The sequence below is a fragment of the Miniopterus schreibersii genome, assembly GCF_964146895.1.
Source record: "Miniopterus schreibersii genome assembly, chromosome: 2".
Lineage (NCBI taxonomy): Eukaryota > Metazoa > Chordata > Mammalia > Chiroptera > Miniopteridae > Miniopterus > Miniopterus schreibersii.
Window position 1 is genome coordinate 12,595,735 of NC_138102.1, and position 13,433 is coordinate 12,609,167.

At 37.8% G+C, this 13,433-nt stretch overlaps 1 protein-coding gene across 1 annotated transcript in view; it reads left to right on the plus strand.

Annotated features, from left to right (window-relative positions):
• SGCZ (sarcoglycan zeta) overlaps positions 1-13,433 on the plus strand; it is a gene marked incomplete at its 3' end in the record, with an annotated part of 570,369 nt that overhangs the window by 549,312 nt on the left and 7,624 nt on the right. The window contains exons 5-6 of the mRNA XM_081124488.1: positions 7,963-8,035; positions 12,540-12,663. Coding sequence (XP_080980614.1) covers positions 7,963-8,035; positions 12,540-12,663 — 197 coding nt within the window. The remainder of the gene's footprint in view (positions 1-7,962; positions 8,036-12,539; positions 12,664-13,433) is intronic.

Consider the following 13,433-nt stretch of genomic DNA (forward strand, 5'->3'; position numbering starts at 1 on the left):
CAAAGCAATGAATGCAGCCGTACAGAAGCAAAGCGAATGTGAGCTACACTGTCCATGTATTAGGCACCATGTCCAAACCTCAAAGCAAAATATACCACTGCTTTAAGTGCATCAGGGCTTAAAAAGACTGTTTAAACATGGTAAGAAGATAATTCATCTAGGGACCCAGTCTTATTAACTTTCTAAATTTCACCATACATTAATCTCTTACGAAGTCTCCTATAAAAAACAATTAACTGTATAGTTACTTTATCAAGTTATTTCATATTTTCATATTTCAATTTCTGTTAGAATGTTTACAATGTAATGATATGTCCACTCAAACATACCTGCCTTTTAATAAATTTGTGATAATGGAATTGCATGGTTATGTTTGCCTGAGGTAAGTTCTTGGTAGCACTTTTTCGTTTAGGATTTACTAATGTCATGGTGATTATAGACCTTAGTGATTATAGACATTAGATTTACGTATTATTCCCTGAAAACATATATCTTCTTAGTGAAGAAAGCTCTGCTTAACCATTAGAATTTATTTGGAGGTGGGAATTGGAAAGAGGAGTTATTTATATATCTTTCCTAGATGTAGTTTCTATCAAGCCACATATTTATTCCATTGGAAAATAATTTATTTTCACTTATTTTTGTTTTACTAAAAGACATGAAACATTAACAAGTGAAGAGCTTCTTTTCCTCTAAAACTCAGAGAAATAAATGTGAGTGAAATATAAGCTACTTGGAAGTTTAAAATTATAAGCAAGAAGGGACTCTCATCATTTCTAATACTGATGAATTTAAGTCTGATTTCCTTTATTAGTTACAATTCATTTATTTTTGAAATATACTTCATCTTGAAGAAAATAGATTTATTCTAATGTATTTTCAATATGATCACCGAGTATCTTTTCCATTATCTCTTTTTATCTTCTGAAACATCAGGAAGTGAAGGACACAACATGATCTGGCATCTGTGGATAAAGTCCTTGAGATGTTATGATTATGAAAAATGTTAAATGAAAAGTAAAAGCAGGTTTTGAAATAATTTCTTTTCAGAAATCTTGGCAGCTTATTCTCCAGTCTCAAATGAACAACACGGTGTTTTGTTTTTCCCCACCAGAAAGAACAATTTAATAACATTGTTTTCGTATTTTACTGGAAAAATTAACATTGGCTAGGCTTTCAATAAACTCACATCATCTCCCTAGGATATTAGTGAGCGGATTTGTGTTAAAGTATTAAACAAAGAAATATACTAGGAAACAGAAACATGTTTGACATATAAATTATAAAATAGAATACTTTTAAACTAATTCTTTTTTTATTCTTTCATTCCCATTCTTCCTTCCTCTCCTTTCCTTTCCTTTCCTTTCCTTTCCTTTCCTTTCCTTTCCTTTCCTTTCCTTTCCTTTCCTTTCCTTTCCTTTCCTTTCCTTTCCTTTCCTTTCCTTTCCTTTCCTTTCCTTTCCTTTCCTTTCCTTTCCTTCTTTCCTTTCCTCTTCCCTTCCCTTCCCTTCCTTTCCCCTTCCCTTCCCTTCCCTTCCCTTCCCTTCCCTTCCCTTCCCTTCCCTTCCCTTCCCTTCCCTTCCCTTCCCTTCCCTTCCCTTTTCTTTACTAATCCTCAACTATATATCAGAATCCAAGAGTAGTACTAAGTATACATAATCGATGAAGACAAAATCCTTGAGTTCTAGGAACTCATATTTACTAGGGATGAGTTAAAGCGTATCACCAAGCTTTATCATATCATATTGTGCTAAGTGCTGTGCCAAGGAGCTGGGGAAGCTGAGCAAGGGCAGGAAGACCAGCAAGGACACAACATGTTTCACAGAGAAAATAATCTAGAACCAGATCCGGAGGAAGGAGTAGAGATTACCATCAAAAGGGAGGACAGGAGTACGTCGGGAAAAAGTAATATTCAAGACAATCCTTAAACATTTCAGAATCTGTAAGATTTTATTGTCACTGAAGCATAAATGCATAGAACTGCTAAGAGGTAAGTCCTGGGGCTTGACTTCTTTAGGCAACTGGATGCACCGGGTACTGTAAGTGAGAACTGCACAGTCAGCGTTGTGTTTTGGAACATTATTTGGCAGTGGTCTGGAGGAGTAACTGGGAGAAAAGGAAAGTGATGCAGAAGTAGGAAGAAGTGAACTAATTAGGAAGCTGAACAAGAAAGAGCATCTCAGTATATCCCCAATTTCTCACTTGAGTGTTTAGGACATGAGTGTTTCATTACTCAAACAAGGATCAGAAACAGGAGAAAAGCTTTCCAAGACAAGGTCCTTCAAAATATTGATTCTTATCAATATTTATTAATTATCTCACCTATGGAAGACACCACATTGTGCACAAGAACACAACGGGGTAGAAGGGCTGTGCCTTTGTTTTTGTTTTGTTTTTTAGTCTAGGAATAACACATAAATTTTAAATGTAAAATTTCTGAATAGATAGGATGGCTTTCAAATGAGTGTTACAGGTAGTAAACCCTAAATATGCTCAGAGAATGAACAGATTACATTTACCTTAACAGGTGGCAAAAGAAGTAAAGAGATTTCATAGATGAGTAGAGGAGATGTCTGAGTAGACGGATGGGGTCAGATTACAGAAGACTTGCGTGCTGAACAAAGGCAGGAGCCAAAATAATTACAGCTTTTTGTCCAGATGAGCTAGCAACAGCTTTGGTAGGGTTAATCTGGCAATGTGTAGGCTGTAATTTGTGAAGGTAGCTGGAAGCAGGAACACCATTTACATTATTAAAATAACACAAGGCTTTTCTTCTCTTCAAAGATAATGATGCTTTCAGAATTCAGAAGAACTCATTTTAATGGGGTAAAAGAAATGACAGTTACTACTTTACTTTTGCCAGTATGATTACTCCATTCCTTCCCCAAAATGATCTTTGGATATGTAGGGGAAATCTCGTTTCCACTTGTATTTAAGAATTGAGAAAGTTATAGTATACATGCTTTGACATGTTTTTAAAAAATCATATAACTGTGACAGTTAGAAATTGAAGTACCTAAGCCATCATGTTATTTTGAGCTTAATTTTACAAATAATACCCAGAGGGCTTTAAATACTTGTCAGAGATCAACGTGTGAATTCGCAGCAGATATGGCAATAGAATGAAAGTGTTCCCTGTCCAACCTTTGACTTGACCAATTTAAATTTGGGGAGAAAGGAATGGCAAATAAAGGAAAAAGAAAACAGTAGCAAAGGTTCAAATCTGAAAATAATGAATAAATAGGACCCTTTCTGGCCCTTGAATCTAGAGGAATCTGCCCTTGGACCTTATCTGTGCTCTAGTGTAGGAATTTAAAACTCCCCCGAATCGTCATGGCCAGAGGGCAGGGCCCATAAAGGCTCCTCGGGCGCTTGGATTCCTCCACTGTTCTCTCTTCTGTTCCTGTTGATCTGTATGTAAGGCTCATTCCCTTCCTTGTCCCCCTTCAAACAAACAAAAACCCCTCGGAAATATAATTGATCCTGGTAGATTTTATTGAAAACCTGAAGACAGCAGGAAACCTCCTTTGACAAACATCAAGACACATAACTTAAAATAGAATTTAGAGATTTCCACTCCTTTCTAGCTTCCTTTCCCACAGTGAGAGGTGTCCCAGTCTTTCTTGGTGTCTTTTCCCCTTCGGTTTTGGCTTGTCTCTCTTGGGTCTTCTCTCTAGCTCTCCAGGACAGCCAGCATTCTGTGCCAGGCCTTCCCCCCCCTTGGAAGCAGCATACACTGAGACCCGGTGAAGCCTGAGGACTGCTCCCTTCCCAGGCAGCGTCCTACTGCTGTGTCCTTCATCTCACTTCCACATGATGAAAACAACATCAGACAGACATATTAGTGAATGTCTGTATTATGCTAGATAAAATGCTAGAAAATGCACCTACAGAGTGAAAAAGGTCCCTGATATCAAAAAGAATAATAAAAAATATTTATAATTTATAAAGTGGCTTTCAATTTAATATACCAAAGAATTTGTATGTGTTTAGTAGCACAGGATCAAACTTGGAGATAGTGAAAAAATAGAAATATTTTTGCTCCTGACATCTAGATGTATTTGCCCTGGACTCAGCCCTATTTCAGGGTAAGAATTTAAAATGCTATCTAAGGTTAGTTGGATTTTGATTATTTAGGTCTTCTAACAATCTTATGGGTTGGATATGGGAGGTGGTGTGGCTAATAATTACTCAGATTTCTCCCCCTGAAGTTCTTAGAGCTAATTGCTATGTTGGAATGTTTACCAATTCAATCAATGACTAAGATTTCACATTGAAAAGGGAAATAGTTCAAGGAATGGTGTCCTGTCCTACTCTTTCCTTAACTCTTTCTTTCATTTTTAAAAGGAAAGTAAAACACTGGTAGAGTTAAAGACTGCTTCACCTCCTCCAGTTATTCAAATGATGCATTTCTATTACATCCTGCACAGAGAACTAATCAATATAAAACAGAAAAGTCAGAGAATTTTTTCATACTTTCTCAATGTTTTAAACATTAGGATAAAGCTCAATTAGGAAGTGAGATTGTACCAGATACAATATCTTATTTAGAAGTCTGTCTTCACAGAGCTTATTTGAGCACTGATTGATCTTATCTGACACCTGAGCAGCTGCACTGGGGAATTCCTTGATCTACTGCATAGAGTTTGGTTTTATAAAATACATTTACTAGTTGACATTTAAGAATCTCTTTACAGTGTCTAAATTTAAGATTTCAAAATTCAGCATGAGGCCGTGACATTTTGGGAATAGAGCTTTCATGTATTAATGAGTGACCCGTGTTGGGCCATTAACTCTACACTCGCAATGTGTACACCTTCTGTGGCTGATTGTCATAAAAGAAAGTGATGGAGAGGGGGAATTAAGGAATACTGAATTCTTACGATGGACCAGGATACATTTATATCCTATTTAAGCAAAATCTACCTTAAACTGTAGGCCGGCACTACTGTTTTTATTTATGTCTAAGGAAATTGACGTTTGGAGATATTAAATAACTTCTCAGGGTCACTTAGGTAGGAATGAAGAAGCTGGGGTTGTTTCCCAAGTCTGCTCAGTTCCAAGTGTGCAGTGTTCACGTAGAGAAAACCCGAAGGCCGAGACTCTAGCCTCATCAATGAGGTATTTCATTTCCCTGCTTAGAGCTTTCTCATTTTTGAGGTGTAAACAATACATTATCTACTTTTATTAAAAAGGTCTGTGAGCAAATGAGATAATTTATGTAAAACTAATATTTCAAAGCACAGCAGGAAACAGTATCTGCTTGGCTTCGTGTGCATTACTGATCTTTAGTCTCCCACACAAAGCCAATAATATCATAAAATTATATCTGAAATTAACTGCAGTAGAGTTCATGCAGCTGGTGGCTGGAGAGATGCTACATTTCACAGAACTTTCCTTTTTTCAGTTACTATAAAGTTAAGGAAGGACCTGGGAATACCAAGTGTTTCTGATTTCCATTTCTTATGCTGCCTGTTTGGAGGCAAATGACTTCCCCAAGGACATATGGATGCCAACAGGTTCATAACGAGTAGCTTTGAGGATAGCATTTACGGTACACATAGCCACATGAGGAAGGATACACACATTTCATTTTAATGATTTTTTTTTCCATTTTTTGTGGGGTGACATTTTATGTTGAGCATTTGTGAGTAACATCCTAGCTTATGTCTTAAACTGTCTCTAAATATAAAGCAGAAGCACAGTCTGTATACACTGATCCTTTGCAGCAAAGCATTCTGTGCCATCCTTAGTGTTGTATTTTGAAGCCATAAAGTATCATAGGAATGAAATCCAGTACGTTTTCACCCTGAAGTTTGCTTGCTCATTTTTCCTGAGCATCAGGATGGTTAACAGTCTACGTTTTTCTTAAATCTTGCAACATCACGTCCACTTTAAGGTCTCTGAAATATCCCTTAGCATCCATGCAGTCAATCAAAAGTGTACATTGTATCCTTTTAAACAGCCCTTTACGACAGCAATAAACAACAAATGTTTAGTCAATAAGCTTAAATCTACCTATGAGTAAATGGCTATTCTTTGTTCCTTCTGCCCTTTTCCCCTCTTGAGTTGTTTCCCATGGTTTCTATAACTTGCAATGTGAGGGTCATCACACCTTCTTTCTTTTCCTAAAGTGAGAATAAGTCGGATCTGTACCCTTTGTGCCAAATAAATGTTGACTAATGATTAAGTTCATTTCGAATTTCAGAGGAACAACAAATTATTTTTAGTATAAGCATACCCTCTTCAGATATTGTGTCTATGCTTAAAATGGTTTAATGTTTAGCTGGAATGAAAATTTAATTGGGTGCCCTGTGTTTTAGTGGCTAAGCCCACCCTGTTAGCCGGCATTTCTGAGCTCATGGGGATGCATCTTCCTCCTCTTGGCCTTTGTGCCTGGCTCAGACGGCCTTCCCGCCCCCACGGGCTTCCCCTGAGCTCCTCATCGCTGCCCAGTACTCTTGCCCCTTTGGCTCGTTCTGGGAGAAAACTGGAAAAGATGAGAGTCATTTTCTCTCTATCTGGAGGCCCAACCTTAGCTAATTATTTGCTGTTTTATTTGCTTTTCAACTTCGCCCCTTGGGTGGTACAGCTATACATTTAGTTCCTCAAGAATTATTTTTTTAAGTCATCAATAATTGTCTGCATTGATACTAGGAACTGAGGCCTTTATCAGTTGCGAATCCTCTTTGGTAAACTGCACCTTTGATAGCGTCCCACTTCCCCTTTCACTGATATATTCTGTGCTAAATCACCGGGTGCCATTCTGTTTGAAAGTGCACGTGACTGCTGTTCTTTAGTTATATTTCTGCTGTCTTGTCTCGGAGGTTTTCCAAATCATAGAATAGTGGAAATGAATCTTTGAACTTTACTCATGGATACTATATCCCTTTTAGAAGTTGTATCTTATTTTTTTTAATGCCGAAGAGGTCTCTCCTTGAGATGTGAAAATTTATATCTTGGAATGTTTTTTCAAATGCCACCCCACCACAATCACAAAATTAAAGTTTTACCTAAAGTTGTCACTTTATTTCAAAGACCTATCGCTAAGAATTTTTTTTTATTTTCCAATGGCATTGTATTACTAAGCTAGTGTTGAGGCCACCGATGGAGCAGCCATAACCTTCTTACTCAAAGAAATTTGAGAAAGAATAAGCCAAAAGAAAATAAAGTTTATCCTGAAAGAAATGATATAAAACATTTATGTGAAATTACAAAAAACAGAGTTTTTGTCTTCATGATCCTCTTTGAAAACTGTGTTCTGCATTTAATTTTGAAAAGGAAAGTCATTCCGTTTTGCTCAGTGAAATTCTGGGAAAGCTCTGGGAACCTGGAAAAGCAAGCAGAGTCAATAAACGAAAGCTTCAGTTGTTAGAGGGCATGGCCTCGTCAGATAGCTCTGACCCTAACCAGGAGTTCTCGTCTTAGATGGAGCCTTTCTCCCAGTGAGGTCACAGGAGGGTGCCCAGTTCTCTGCCTTTGGATGGTCACTCTCACCAAGGTGGGAGCTGAATGTGGGAGATGCTCAAGGCCTCGTGGACCTATGCCTTCCAACGCTTAATAATATACTGCCCTGGAGGCACCCTTCACGTTTTCATTCATGTTCTGCTGTTTGTAGAAAGAACTGCATATTGTGACCTATTCGTCCCCCAGGAGGCTCACTCACCTGGGAAATGAAAGAGCGGAAGGAGATGCGTCTTTGGTCTTTGGTGAAACGGTACAAATTCTCACCCAGTCTGCACTTCTATCAATAGGATCACCTTAGAAGTGGTCAGCACAGTGACATTTAGCTTTGTCTCCGGCCCTGCACTACCTCGAACTCTTTTTCCAATTTTTCTCTTATTTCCTGTGTTCCTGTTTTCAGTCGTCCCATTTTTAGAAGCACGTTTGAGCCATGAAATAGAAATGAAAGCCAGTGTACGCGTCCCCTTGCTTACACTGACGGGTCCGTGTCGCCCGCAGGCACCGAAGGCGCCGTGTTCGGACACTCTGTGGAGACGCCTCACATCCGAGCAGAGCCGTCCCAAGACCTCAGGTAGGTCCCGGCCCGACCCCTGCGCACTGTTTCCATCACCGTGATCCTCCTTGACACAAAGAACTCACGCAGAAAATGCGCTACCTACCTGCATGAAGAATTGACACTTTCTGCTCATGGTAAATAGTCAAGTATTGGATGAAGGACAAGAAAATATGTTTTATTCTAAAAATAGCTTTCTGTATTTTTCCCCCAAGCATAAGCTTTTAGTATATTATTATAATTATACGGCTAACTCAATAATAAAGAAGGGAAAATCTAATGATGTTTTGCAATGGTTACAATATTCTATTTTTAAGATGCTTTGTGATTTTATTTATTAGGTAACTGAGCCTCGGAGAGATTAACTGGATTTGAAATTTAAAGTAAAAGTCATGTAGAACCTGTGAGCTTCTTAACTCAAATCCTACGTTTAGTTCTTCCATTAGGTTGATGTCACTTTTGAGCATAGTAATTGTCAGTGACTTTATGCCTCAGTCTCCAGGATTGCTTCTTGGAATTAACATCCATTATTTTAAGGTATGCAGTCACACTTTCAACATCAGTAAAGCTTTTCTATTATCCTGAAATTCCTAATATCCTAGAAACACTCACCTTCTAGTAAAGGCCTGGGGAAAATTTTATAAAATGGTCAACGAGGTACTTTAATTCACAATCAGCAAACCATTTTGATAAGCTGATAGGTCTAGTAATATATGATGCCTACTTTTATTTCTTTTTCCTTTTTGTTAATTTTATCTCAATCTGTCTTATGTGGTTTTGAATAGATGATATCATAGTCATATGCCTACCTAATTTCAAAGCTTTTTAGAAGGCCTGAATGTGCTTAAATGCAAAGATTACCCTCTCATTGTTAGACTGCGTGGAGTTTAGCACTTGACCTTTAGATAGAGGTGCAGAGCAAAGTTTGCATACCACTTGTGGAGAAATATCTTTTTTTCCCCTATTTAGCATGTGATAAACCTAGAGACAATGACCAGCTCTAGGTAAGTAATGTGAGCACGTATATGTAAATGTATGTATATAAGTAATTACAGATACTGATATAGATGATTCAGATATAATATATGCATCTATAAATGATCGCAATGAATTCATGCTATTCACAATAGTGTCAATTTGAACTTTTAGGTCTTCATATATATCACAGTCCTGTTATGACTTTTTGCCCACAAAATACTTATTTGCTTATGCTAGTCAGGCAAGCATGTAAAAATAATTTGCAAACTTACTTTCATTTTTATGTTCATAGAAAATATTTGACTACCACAACTTGATCATTTAAAATAGAATTATGAAATCTCCCAAACATTCTAATAAGGTTTTACTGCATACTCTTTAACTGCACACTTTCCATAATTAATTTTAAGTTACTGGTATAATATTATTCTTCTGAATATTGGATACTATTTAAAACAAACAGTGCTACTTTTAATAAAACATATTATTCCCTAATGGGCACTACATTTAACTTTATCAAGGTTAACAAAGCATACAATTGAGCCCGTTTAATTCAAAGTCTTAATCATGTCAAAACTTGAAAGATTTAGCAACACTATAAAAATTTTATCAGTTTTTATGTACCTTTTGATAATATATATATGTTATATATATACATTATAATATAGAAGGTGTCTGCTGAAGTCACAAAATTAGCTGCACAGGAAATCGAAATATTCCTCTTGTACAACTTAATTGACATGTTTGGCCTCCATTACACTGATTATCCGAAACTAAGTCCTAGTCTGTTCAGTTCCCGTCTTCTTTCCCTGGGGTTGCACCATTGTATCAAGGTGTTTATACTGTTCCAAAGCATTTGGGGGTGACACTTGGTCATTGGTAGCCTCGTGATTTAAGTTTGCATTTGCCAAAAGCATCTCATTCTCTACCCCACTTAGGCTTCATTCGCCACATGCCACTCCTCCGAACCCCTTTGAGAATCTTTTGGCTCCTGGTCCTCAGTTATCCTGAGACACCCCTACTCTTCTCAGACCTCTAACACCCAAAAAATAAAGATCTGACAACCTAGGGCTTGGCCTCAGGCAGACAACACAGCGGCCAACCCACTGAAGACCAATTCTATTGATTTCCCTCCAAACCTTTTCTGTCCCGTGAATCAAGAAAATAGGTCTCTAGTGGATTGGAACAAACAATACATTCTCACTGATTTTGGTTTTCTTCTGATGTTTATGTGCTGGATCATTCTCAACACATTAAATGGCTAGCATTTTTTTAAAGCTCAAAATATCTATTAGATTCAGAAACTCTGCTCTATCATCCACCATTTGTGGCAAAGGATCAGTGCATGGGAATGGGAGTGGGAATGGGAATGGGAGTGGGAATGGGAGTGGGAGTGGGAGTGGGAGTGGGAATGGGAGTAGGAGTGGGAGTGGGAATGGGAGTGGGAATGGGAGTGGGAGTGGGAATGGGAATGGGAATGGGAAAGGGGAGGCAGAGGCAAAGAAATGGGACTGGAGAGAAAATTCCACTAATGCTTCCAATTATTATTCCACCATGTACTGATGTCCATAATTCTTTTAAGAAATTTCTTACAAATCTTGTAAGAAAACACTATACTTGTCAATTTAGAGACAGTAAAACTGAGGCTTATGGCTGCTGGCTAACTTTCCTGAACCCAGGTCCAGCCAGCTCTCACCCTTTACCACCCCTCAGCCAGTTAGCAAAGCACTCTATTCTCTGGCTATGGTGGCGATGGATACCTGCATATCATGAGAAAAATATGATTAAATAAAGATGAGAATGGAAAAACTCAGGAGCCCTGAAATCCTTAATATATTTTAATGCTCTAATCCCAAATGTCAAACATGGTAGAAATGTGGTACAAAAATGTACATATTAAATGTGGTTATTTTACTGTTAAATATAGGAGTCAGAACCCCAACCCCTTATCCTCAGAAACAAACTAAATCATATCAATTATTTGATAAAGTAACTGTGCTTTTCCTCCCACTTTCTAAAGTCACTGAGTTGCGTTGCCATGAATGTCAGATTCATAACCTGTTTTATAGATAATTACCAAATGGAAATAGTAGTGGTCACAGATACACTACTCAAGGTGGTGTAGATTTGGAGGTATATCTGGGGAAATTAATTAAAAATATACATTTTAACATTCAGATTTTGAAATTTAGATACTGTGTTCAAGTATAAGGATTATGAATGAAAAAATTATGAGTGGCTTTTTTAAGTTTCCAAATATTCTGTGAAAATGTGCTTTATTTATAAAAACAACAGCAAAATACAGAGATTTCTTTAAAATATTTGTATTCAAAACATGACACACATGGATTTTAGGACGATGTCCATGAGGCCCCTAGAGATGAAAGTTTCAAAGTTGGTTTTGTGAACAGGGGAAAAAAAAGAAAACAAAGCAGAACATTTGAACGTGTCCAAATCACTTTTTGCTAAATGCTGGTTTGTGTGCTTCAACATCACTTCCAACTTCACTGCTGAGGGAGCTGATCAAACTGTTTAATGTGGTTCTCTCTGCAAAACAGCTCTGGATCCACGGCCTCGGAGTAAACTAGTTGCTCTGAGTGACGGTGAATGCGAGCCTGGGGCGACTGGGCCTGAACTCCTGTGGTCAAGAAAGCCCAGGCCCTTGCAGCGCAGAGCAGAGCACTCCCCAAAAAGACCGATGCAGGCATGCAGCCTCTTCTCATACCCGCGCTTCTTACGACCGCATTCTATCTTCTGTTTTCTGCCTTCTTTGGCTCTTTTCTCTAGTTTTACACTTCAAGATAATTTTGAAACTGCCTCCCACTGCCTTTTTTGGCAGGCACAACTGTCTTAAACACTTCTTTTCTGAAACATGATGTAGTCAAACTTGAATCACATTTGTGCTTGTGTGTCACCCCTCGTTTAAGTTTTCTTCCTCAGACTAATGTCATTTATTCTGTGGAACATTTTCCTCGTCCAGTGGAAGTCAGTGGATGGAGGAACTACCTTATTTCTTCATTTTAATTAATTTCTGGAAGTGTAAGGAGGATTTTGAAAATTGTCAAGCTTACACAGTTTTTACTACGCATGCTTGGCAGTTCACAATATTCATGATTTCCATGAAAGCTCTCTCATCTTCACAAGATACTGACTCTTTCCTTGAGGGATAAATGCCCAATTTCCTGAAATTTACTTATTTAAACTCCATCATTAATATTGATAATGTATAAAAGATTTAAACAAGTAAACTTATCATGACCTGCTTTTCATGTGCATTGTGAATGGAAACAATATAAGACACTTAGTAAATCATTTTACAAATAAGAGTAAATAATTGATGCCAACAGTTTTATAACAAGACAAAAAATAAATAAAGTAATCAAAAATCATTTTTAACATCACTTTGGGTTGTTGTTTTTTAATAATGGCAGATTTTTATTTATTCTTACCTGCTTCTTTGTTTTTAGCTGACTAATGTTATCTTTTAGTCCATCATATCTTTTTTTAATTTTTACTATTAGAGATTCATTTGTTTTTCCTTTAGACTTGAATCACCAACCAGGTCCTTGATAATGGAAGCTCCTCGAGGGGTCCAGGTGCGTGCAGCTGCAGGAGACTTCAAGGCCACCTGCAGGAAGGAGCTCCATTTGCAGTCTACAGAGGGGGAGGTGAGTTCCCAGGGGTGGACAGTGGCTCTTTACTGGTGAGAGTCCTTCTTCTCAAAGTACGTGCATGCAATTCCAGGTGAGACATAGAGAACTGCTTCATAAGAGAGTTTAAATGATGAACATATATATATTTTTTAAATCTTAGATTTTGTTTTGTTTTTGTTTGTTTTTTTAATTTATCTTGATTGTTGCAAGTATTTCAGGTGTCCCATTTTCCCCCCCAATTGACCCTCTCCGTGTCGCTCCCACCCCCTCTCCAGGCCTTCACCCCATTATTAACTGTGTCCATGGGCTAAGCATATATGCATATAACTTCTTTGGTTAATCTCAGCCCACCCTCCACGCCCCCTTCACTCTTCCCTCTGAAATATGATCGTCTGTTACATGCGTCAATGTCTCTGGATCTATTTAGTTCGTCAGATTATTTTGTTCATTAGCTTCTTCTTGAAGACCCTTCAACTTTTCCTATAGTGCTGGTCTGGTGGTGATGAACTCCTTTAGCTTTTTCTTATCTGTGAAGCTCTTTATCTGACCTTCAATTCTAAATGATAGCTTTGCTGAGTAGAGCAATCTTGGTTGTAGTTCCATGTTTTTCATCGTTTTGAATATTTCTTGCCCCTCCCTTCTGCCCTGCAAAGTTTCGGTGGAGAAATCAGCTGACACTCATATGGGTGCTCCCTTGTAGGTAACTAATTGCTTTTCTCTTGCTGCTTTTAAGATTCTCTCTTTGTCTTTAACCTTTGGCATTTTAATATGGTGTGTCTTGCTGT